Source organism: Scyliorhinus torazame, chromosome 1 (genome assembly GCF_047496885.1).
Source record: "Scyliorhinus torazame isolate Kashiwa2021f chromosome 1, sScyTor2.1, whole genome shotgun sequence".
Classification (NCBI taxonomy): Eukaryota; Metazoa; Chordata; class Chondrichthyes; order Carcharhiniformes; family Scyliorhinidae; genus Scyliorhinus; species Scyliorhinus torazame.
The window spans coordinates 339,326,000-339,336,623 of NC_092707.1; the positions used below are offsets into that span (position 1 = coordinate 339,326,000).

The 10,624-nt window shown below is 42.0% G+C and overlaps 1 protein-coding gene across 2 annotated transcripts in view; it reads left to right on the plus strand.

Annotated features, from left to right (window-relative positions):
• The window catches only part of spata17 (spermatogenesis associated 17), a 627,389-nt gene extending 619,251 nt beyond the window's left edge, over positions 1-8,138 (plus strand). For both annotated transcript variants that reach the window (XM_072509320.1, XM_072509330.1), the window contains one exon: positions 7,884-8,138. In XM_072509320.1, coding sequence (XP_072365421.1) covers positions 7,884-7,964 — 81 coding nt within the window. In that variant the 3' untranslated portion in view covers positions 7,965-8,138. The remainder of the gene's footprint in view (positions 1-7,883) is intronic.
• The last annotated feature ends 2,486 nt before the right edge of the window (positions 8,139-10,624 follow it).

Here is a 10,624-nt window from a genome sequence, read left to right on the forward strand (position 1 = left end):
TCTAAGATAGTGTAAGGGCTGGGTCCACAGGTTAAAGGGTAAAGAACGAACCACAGTCATAAGTTTACAGATGTTGTTATTGATAGTAATAAAACAGAGTTGTACCATCTGCAACCGTGTTGGTTCATCTGTATAGTGGAACACCCAACACGACAACACATTGAACCTATAATACAATAACTAACAAAACATATAGGGTGCGATTCTCCAAAATGGAGACTAAGTGTTTGCGGCGTCGTGAACGCCGTCGCGATTCACGACGGCGCGAAATGGACGCGGGGACAACCGATTCTGGCCCCCACAGGGGACCAGCACGCCGTTGGAGTGGTTCATGCTACTCCAGCCTCCTTCCCGGCACCAAATGGGCGCCGTGCCAACCCGCGCATGCGCAGTTGGGCCACGCCAACCCACGCATGCGCAGTTGGGCCACGCCAACCCGCGCATGCACGGTTGGGCCACGCCAACCCGCACATGCGCTGGGGACTTCTTCAGCGCGCTGGCCCCTACGCAACATTGCGTGGGGGTTCAGGGGCCGGCCGCGCAACAAAGAAGGCCCGGGGGGGGAGAGGCCGGCCCGCCGATCGGTGGGCCCTGATCACGGGCCAGACCCCATCTGAAGCCCCCCCTGGGGATGGAGCCCCCTTCCACCCCCCCCAAAGGCCGCCCCTTGACCTTTCGCGCAGAGTTCCCGCCGGCAGCGACCAGAGGTGAACGGCGTCGGTGGGACTCTGCCGTTTCCGTGCGGCAGCTCGGCCCTTACGGGCCGGAGCATCAGCGGCCCAGACGCGGACAGCGGCCTGCGACCGGCGCCGCGCCAAATGCGCCGCGCAAATGGCGCCGATTCTCCGCACCTTGGGGCGGGGCTCGCAGAATCGCGTCCATAATACCTATAATACAATACATCTGAAATTCCTTCATTTATCACAATACTTAACACACCAGCCTCCACAGCACCCAAAGGTAAAGAATTCCAGAGATTCACTGCCCTCTATGAGAAGAAATTCTTCCTAATTTGTCTTAAATGAGCAACCCCTGACTCTGAGACTATGTCCTCTGGTCCTAGACTCTCCCACAAGGTGAAATAACCTCCCATATCTACCCTTTTAAGCCCCGAACATCCTATATGTCTCAATAAGAGCGGCTCTCATTCTTCTAAACTCCCATGAGTACAGGCCCAACCTTCTCAACCTCTCCTCAGAAGAAAGTCCCTCATTTCTGTGATCAACCTCTTGGACCCTCCCTGGACTGTCTCCAATGCCAGTATATCTTTCCTTAAGTAAGGGGGTTAAAACTGCACAATATTTAGAAGTGATCTAACTAGTTCCCTGTATAATTTTAGCAAGACTTCTCTATTTTTATGCTCCATTCCCTTTGAAATGAAGGCCAACACTCCATTTGCTTTCCCTATTACTTGCTGAACTTGCATGCTAGGTTTTTGTGATTATGCATGAGGACCCCCAAATCCCTCTAAACTGCAGCTTTCTGAAGTCTCTCTCTTTCAGGAGCTGGTTTAGCACAGTTTAACAGCTGGCTTGTAATGCAGAACAATGCTAGCAGCGCGGGTTCAATTCCCGTACCGGCCTCCCCGAACAGGCGCTGGAATCTGGCGACTAGGGGCTTTTCACAGTAACTTCATTGAAGCCTACTTGTGACAATAAGAGATTATTATTATATTCTAAATAATATTCAGCTCCGTTATTCTTCCTACCAAAGCGCATAATTTTACATTTTCCTACATTATATTCTATCTGCCAAGTTTTTGCCCACTCACTGAACCTGTCTATATACCTCTGTCAATTCTTTGTGGCATCCTCACCATTTGCCTTCCCACCTATCTTTGTGTCATCTGCAAACTTGGTAATAGTACATTCACTTCCCTCATCCAAGTTATTAATGTATATTGTAAATAATTGTGGTCCTAATACTGATCCCTGTTGCACTCAACTTGTTACAGGCTGCCATCCTGAAAATGCCTCTCTTATCTCAACTCTCTCTTCTATTAGTTAGCCAATTCTCTATCCATGCTGAGAAGGGGTTCATTAATAATCTTGTGTGCAATCATTTAGGGAACAGGGACCATGACATGATAGAATTCTTCATTAGGATGGACAGTGAATAAGTCTGATTTGAAACAAGGGTCCTAAATCTAAACAAAGGAAACTATGAAAGTATAAAGCATAAGTTGGCTAGGTTAGATTGAGTAACTTCATTAAAAGGTGTGATGGTGGATAGGCAATGGCTAATATTTGAGGAACAAATGTGCGCATTGTAATAGGCATACATTCCTTTCTGATGCAAAAGCACAACACGAAAAGTACCCAACCGTGGCTAACGGAAGTAACTAAGGATAGTATTAAATCCAAAGAAGAGTCATATAAAGTTGCGAGAAAGTAGCAAACCTGAGGATTGGGAACAGTTCAAAATTCAACAAAGGAGGACCAAGAGATTGATTAAGAAAGGAAAAATAGAATATGAAAGTAAACTTGCAAGTGACATAAAAGTGGATTGCAAAAGCTTCTATAAGTATGTAAAAAGAAAACGATTAATGAAGCCAAATGTGGGTCCCTTACAGTCCAAAATGGGAGAATTTATAATAGCGAACAAGGACATGGCAGAGCAATTGAACAACTAATTTAGTTCTCTCTTCGCGGCGGAAGACACAAATAACTTCTCAGAAATTCTAGGTACCAAGGATCTAATGAGAAGGAGAAATTGAAGGAAATTAGTATTACAAAAATATAGTGCAGGAGAAATTAATGGGACTGAAAGCCAATAAATCCCAAGGACTGATAATCTACATCCCAAGGCACTAAAGGTGGTGGCCATGGAAATAATGGATGCGTCAGTTGTCAGCTCTCAAATTTTTCTAGATTCTGGAACAGTCCCAGCCAATTGGTGGGTGGAAAATGTAACCCCACGATTTAAAAAAAGGGAGGGAGGGAAACAAAATAGTGAATTACAGAACTGTTAGCCTAATATTGGTAGTAGGGAAAAGGCTAGAGTCTATTATAAAGGATGAGACAGCAGGACATCAAGATCAACAGAATTAGACAAAATCAATATGGATTGAAAAGGAAATCATGTTTGACAAAACTAGTGGAGCTTTTTGAGGACATAAGTAGCAGAATAGATAAGGGACAATAAGTGGATGTAATGTATTTGAATTTTTGGAAAGCTATTTGAACTCCCACTGCCCACTTAACGCCCATTTGAGCGTTGATAGACAGGACTTCTGTCCACCCTTGGGAGGAAGTCCTGTCTATTCCACAAAAGATTAGTATGCAAAATTAAAGCACATAGGATTGAGGGTAATATATTGGCACGGATTGATAATTGATTATCAGACAGGAAACAGAGTAGGAATAAATGGGTCTTTTTCAAAGTGGCATGCAGTGATTAGTGGGATCCTACAGGGGTCAGTGGTTGGGATTCAGCTATTCACAATATACATCAATGATTTTGAGGGAACCAAATGTAATATTTCCAAGTTTGCTGATGACATGAAACTTGGTCGGGTGGGAATGTGAGTGATGAGGAGGGTGTTAAGAGGCTTCAAGGTGATTTAGACAAGTTCAGTGAATGGGCAAATACATGGCAGATGTAGTATAATGTGGATAAATGTGAAGTTATCCACTTCAGCAGGAGAAACAGAATGGCAGAGTGTTATTTCAATAGTGATAGATTGGGATTGACCTACAAGAAGACCTGGGTGTTCTTGTACCCAAGTCACTGAAAGTAAGCATACAGATACAGCAAGCAGTTAAGAAGACAAATGGTATGTTGGCCTTCATTGCAAGAGGGCTTGAGTACAGGAACAATGTTGTTTTACTACAGCTGTACAGGGCCTTGATGAGATCACTCCTGAAATATTGTGTGCAATTTTGGTTTCCTTATCTAAGAAAGGATGTACTTGCCATAGAGGGAGTGCAGCGAATGTGCACAAGACTGATTCCTGGGATGGCAGGATTATGATACGAGAAGAGAAAGGGTCGACGAGGCCTGTATTCACTGGAATTTAGAAGATTGAGAGGGAATCTGATTGAAACATATAGGGTAGACTTTTAAGGATGTTGAGCGATCGGTGATGCCTATCCCGAGTGTCTGTGCCCAACATGTAGCCACTAACTCTTGAACTCCCACTGCCCACTTAACGCTCATTTGAGTGTTGATAGGCATTGGGCAGGACTTCTGCCCACCCTTGGAAGGAAGTCCCGCCTGTGGGAGCTGTCGACCAATCAGATTGGCCAACAGCTCTTCAACCCAGCCAAGCACAGTGCTGCAGTGACTAGAAGCGGTACTGCGGCACACAGCCAGGAACTAAGTCCCAAGACCTTTGAAAAGGTAAGCCCCAGGGATGGGAGGGAAGGGTATGTCAGGGGTTTCAGGAGGGGGGCCATTGCCGTGTTGGGGAGTAGGCAAGGTAGTGAGGGGGTCCTGGAGCACCAACATCCTGGGGGGGGGGGAGGATGCTCGAAATCTGAGGGGGCCTTCAGAGTGAGAGACACCCCCCCCCACCCCCCCCCCCACCCCCTTTCCCACCAAGATGAGGAAAAGTGCAAATCTCAGTTTCCCACCCTGCTCCAGACAGCCTAAAATTCGAGGCTGGATGGGATAAGGGCCTTGAGTGGCCTCTTGAGGGTCTTAATAGGTGAATGGGTGAATTTCCCATCCAAGGTCCTGCCCGCCGAAGCATGAAATTGTGTCTGTATTTGGGCAGGCATGTTCTTGGGGGGAATCCTGTACATCAATATTACGCTCCCCCCACTGCCTCAGAATGCATCTTGGGGGTGAACGTAAAGTTCTGTCCAGAAAATTCTTATCGGGCTGGAAGACTGGATGCAGGGCTGTTGTTTCCTCTGGTTGGGGGCTCTCGAACAAGGCGTCCGGTACGGAATAGGCCATTTCGGACTTTGATGAGGCAAAAGCATCTTCACTCGGAGGGTGATGAACCTGTGGAATTCTCTACCACAGAAGCCACTGAATCTATTGCACAAGGGAATAGATAGATTTCTCGACTCGAAAGACGTCAAGGGAGTATGGCATTGAGATATCAGATTTTCCATGATCATATTGAATGGCAGAGCAGGCTCGAAGGGACAAATGACCTACTCCTGCTCCTATCTTCTATGTTTCTCCATACTCTGGTTTCTTCCCACAGCACAAAGGTGCATCTGTGTGCTTGTACACTAGAGAATTCAAAATAAAAGCATTACAGCTGGACATGCTATTTATACTCCTGTAAATGTTGCTCGCCTGCTGTCCGCACTACTTTGGCAGCATTTGCATTCCAGACAGCAAAATATGTGCTTTGTGAGGAAATCAGAGGTTTATGGAAGCCTAAAATGTTGCATATGGCACCCATCTCAGCAACTGGACCATTGGTCGGAATGGATGGTGCACAAGTTGGTTTAAAGAGCTGTTGTTGCACAGTTGTGCGCTCATCCTTTACAAAATCTTTCCATGTATGCCAGAACATACAATCGTATCTGTGTGTGTATAGGGTTTAAAGTCTTGAGTCATGTCACTCTCAGCATTGTGAGCATGGTTTGACTATGGGCAAGTTGATGGCCTGGGCACCTCATTTACAGGCACTGGTGTTTGATGTGAGGAGGTCAGGTTGTCAAGGATATCTTACCATGTGTGTTTGCAACATGTTAAGGCACATGCAGGTTATGATGGTGAGGGTTGCAGCCATTTCAATGTAACTGAGTTGAACTCATTGGTGTTGATTCTCTCCCTTGTGCGGAGTTGTCATTACCCTGCATAACTGTTGTGTAAATGTAGAACTCTTTTAATTTGAAGTTTCTCACTGGAGACTGGCTGAGAGCAAGTGTGAGATAGGAGGATCTTATGCAAATTGATATTACTCAAAGACAGGTCTGGCGATGATTCCTTCCTGCAGAGTCAGCCCCAGCTACATAGTCATTCTTCCTAGCTGCCCTACCATTGGCGGCCTCTTCATCCTCCATTTTGGAATCATCCTCCTGCTCCTTATCTTTCTCATCCTCCTCTTTAAAAGTTGGGAGTTCTTGCCATGGCTTTGTTGTCCTTGATTTCTAGACCCCTCCACTGCACAATGTTGTGCAGCAGGAGCACACCACTTTCATTAAAAGCATTTTGTTGTGTCAAGAGAGTTCAGAATCCCCTTGGCTCCATAAGTACCTCTGTTTTCGTTTGGATTATTCTCTTTTTCCTGCTGATTGTTGAACCCTGCAGCTGACAGCTTTTCCTCAGGTGGCTTCGCCGCCAAGTACAACAGGGCAGAATTTCCCCTTGCCCAGGTGACCTGTCGCTGACCCTGGAAAAGCCTCAAACTTATTGAACACTAATAAAAGTTCTCAAAATTGTACAGAGTTGAGAAAACCCCATGCAATTTTAACAGTTTAGAAATGACCAAATTACAAATAAATAGGAAATTAAGGAAATTACTGCACAAAACGAAAAACAAAATCACTAACTAGGGAAGATCATTGAAGTATATGTGACATGTTTCAGAAATAAACAAAGTGAGGATTTGTGAAAAGGCATGAAGGAGGATGTACGATCAATTAAAAAGAAGCCAACTTGCTGCAGTAATTGTCCTTTTCATGATTCTCAATGTACAGGTTGTCCAAAGGATTTTATTCCATTCCCTTCACCGAATTCTGATTCACCCATTTTCATAGAGCGTGATTAACAGAGGAATTACCCAACCATCTCCATTCTGGGAGGGAACATTAGTGTCACTATATTTTTATGTACTAATCTGTTTGGCCCAGAATGAGAGCGATTAGAGGGATAGAGACCTATATGGTAGTATAATAGCACTCTTTTTCAGAAAATACAAGACATCTGGAGGCCTTTTGAGACTAAAGGCGGCACGGTAGCACACCAGCAGCACTGTAGCATAACCAGGTGGCACGGTAGCACAGTGGTTAACACTGTTGCTTTACAGCGCCGGGGTCCCAGGTTCGATTCCCAGCTTGGGTCACTGTCTGTGCGGAGTCCGCACATTCTCTCTGTGTCAGCGTGGGTTTCCTCTGGGTACTCCGGTTTCCTCCCACAAGTCCCAAAAGATGTGCTATTAGGTAATTTGGACATTCTGAATTCTCCCTCTGTGTACCGAACAGGTGCCGGAATGTGGCGACTAGGGGTTTTTCACAGCAACTTCATTGCAGTGTTAATGTAAGCCTACTTGTGACAATAAAGTTTATTATTATAAAAGATTATTATTATTATTATTATTAAAGGCAAGTTTCAGTTTTTCTGTGAAACGTAATCCCACAAGATGTTAATTTCCTCTATAAAGCTGACTACCCTTTGTCTTCTGAATCCTGACCAATTACCCAAACCATTGACTGGCACAAGATGTTGAAGCTGTGGCTAGCAATAAAGATGCCATTTAAGCCCCAAGTGTCTGCATGTAAAAAATACTGTACAGAAAAATACCAAGAATGCTTTCTCTTCTGCTGTTTGCTTCACTCTCTCTCCCACTTTCGTCATGGCTGTGACCTTGTGTAACTCATGTTAAAACCCTAAAAATATATATTTTTGAAAGGAATAATTTTTAAATGCACATGTATTCAAGGGAAGAATGTGTAAACCAAAGTTTTACATGATGGCATTATACTGCAGAAAAATAAACACTTCCATATTTATAGTCAGTGAATAACAAATACAGCAGCTTGTTTTATTGGAAAGGTATTGTCAGAAATTGTTATATTAGCATTTTACAAGTGGATTTAAATTAATCAATATGCTTTTGTTTTAACCCATTTACCAAATTAGTGAGTTGGATTCTGAATAGAGATAAATTAAATATCTGTGTTCTTGCAGTTAACACTAGATTTAAAATAGGAAAAGAGGGGCCACTTTATTTAAAGTATTTTGTTTTTTCTTTCCAGCCATTCAGAACATTTTTTAGATCCGTTCATCTTTTTGAGAAGTTTCAAAAATCATATTCCAAAGCTGGACAAGTCTGTTGAGGAAGATGTGGAATCTGTTACATTTCCTGGTGCGATCTGAACGGGAAATCAACTCTTTCTTGATTTTTTGATATCTGTACATCATTGGAGGAATGAAAAATGTTGTAAACTCTCAGGTATTAATGCTACATGGCAGAAAATGTACTAATCTATTAAAAATACACTGGCAATGCACCCACGAGTTACATGAGTAATATTTTGTTATGAGTGAGTTAATTTTATGATTGGGTTGTGATTGTTCATTTTTTTCCCCAATTTTCCCCGAGTACAGGCAAGGCTAGAGAATATCTCACCACAATATAATTATCATAAGGGCTGATGTGGTTGCACAAACCTATTTTTGAATATTGCAGTATCTTTTAGTTATAATTGTTAGATTTTTCCATTTGTGCCTTAGCTTCAAAAATACATTTAAACTCTTATTAACCAAACAAAATTGAATATTGTGTGCATGGCAATTCGTTAATGGTATTTGGAATGAATAACTTGATAAATATTATTGCAAATGATCCACAATTGGTTGGATTTAAATGAGAATACCAGCATAGAACCTAAACTTCACCAAGCATTTTATGTTGTTTCTCTAATTATTGTAAAGGTATAAATGATCTCCATTCCAACAACTTCTAACTTTAAAGATGATGGCTCAGAGAGCTTCATGTTTGCAGAGAAAAATATCTTTTGTTCTTCTACTTGAATGCCATTTTAATAAAGCAACTTCAGTTGAGTATTTCAACCTAAATTGTTCAAGAAGTCACATGAAATAAACCGGCCCCTGATTACTGCTGTCATATCTTTGACCACCTTAATGAATTCTCTTAAGTGTTGGAAGATCTTTGAAAGTTACACCATTTTACTTCTGTCACATTATTCATTTCAAATTTTCCATAAAATGTAATGTTGAATATTTTACACCTTTAGCTCACTGATTTTCTGAGTCAAAAAAAAAATTATGATCTTAAATACAGGAAACACAGCACCACATTCAGCACAGGTGAACATACAAGAGAAAGAGAAAGCATACAAGTTAATATTTTGCATCAAGGCCCTCAGCAAAATTGTAATAATATTGTATAAGTTGTCCTGGGTCACAAATGCCTCTACAGCTCCTCAAAGAGTTAATATAAACTGACATGCGGAGCAAAAGTGAGTAAATTATGCGTTAGGTTGACCTTTGAATGCGAGGCTGACTACATATATGCCTGCTATTGCTAAAATTATATTGAGCCACTCTCTTCATGTGGATCAAAGTTCTGAAAGATTATAGAATTTATTAACAGTACACCAGATTTTTCAAAATAAAAAACAAATACATTGCTTTTATCATTGATTAAAGCAACACTTATTGGAGCGTTTCTTCAAAAAAAAGTTCATTTTCAGAGCGTGTGTTCCTTAGAGAAATGATTGTGAAATGGTTCTGCTGTACTTTTGTGAATTCTGTCTAAATTAAAGGCTGGACCACTGTAGAGAATAAATGTGCTTTAATTTCAGTGAGTGAAAAGGCGAACCCAAGCTGAACCCCCTATTGAGATTTAATTTCAGAAAATAATTCTGAGTGCTTTATTCTGTATGGGGGCTGAGCAGCAGCCATACACAAAAGCTGGACAGACTGTTGATGAATAAAAACGGCACAGTAATTTTGAATGTGAGTGCTATCTCTTTGATTACTCAAGCTCCAAGGTAGTCCATCACGCCACAATAATTCACCCGGCATTGACTCTCACCTCACTACTGCATTTTTCCCATCAGTCCGATTAGAAACAGCACTGCCCCTTATCAGATTAATCTCTTACAATTCCAAATCTGACCTCTGAATAAAAAAGCCTCCTGATGCAGAATATCATTGCAGGCAAGAAAGCTTCAACAGCTGACAGCATTCGGAACGGATCATCCTAAAATGGATCGTCTAATACACTTCTGCCATCCCATCATAACATTGTCTGAGAACACCATTCTCCTCCGTGGGTCTGTTTTGCTGTGCTGCCTTTGTACTCATTTTTTCAAGCAGAAAAGAGGTGGTTAGGGTCAATAGGGAAGAGATTTAGCTCTGGGTACAGAGATGGTGCGTTTTAGAACTGATGTTGGGGGAAGGGAATAATCCAGGGAGATGTTGATCAAAAAAAATCTGGTTTTCAGAAGTTTTGAGCCATATTTTCTGTGTTTTTCAAAAAGAAAAGGTTGAATGCCATCTTTTCATAGATTTTGATGGCACACAATGAAAATGATGATCATGCTGAATTTTCTTGTGGGTCATATTTTGCAACACAATTTTAGTATTGGGAGTGATGGAGAATTGGCCATTATTTGTGCACCAATATAATGTTCCTCAAACATTTTTCAAAGCAGCTAACAAACTCAGACCAACCTAAGTGCCAAAAAAGTTTGTTAATTCAGTGGCGGTTTGTGCATAACGTGTTAAGAAATAATTCAATAGCCAATTCAAAGCATTTTTAATTGCTTCGTGTGCATAGAATTGGGAATAGCTTTCTCGTCCAACAAGGTGGCCCAAAAAGGCAGATGGAATATAATGTGGGGAAGTGAGAGGTTATTCACATTGGTGGTAAGAATAGGAAAGCAGAATATTTTTTTTAAAGGTGTGATACTTCTAAATGTTGGTGTCCAGAGAGACTTTGGTGTACTTGTATAAGGAAAGATAGCAT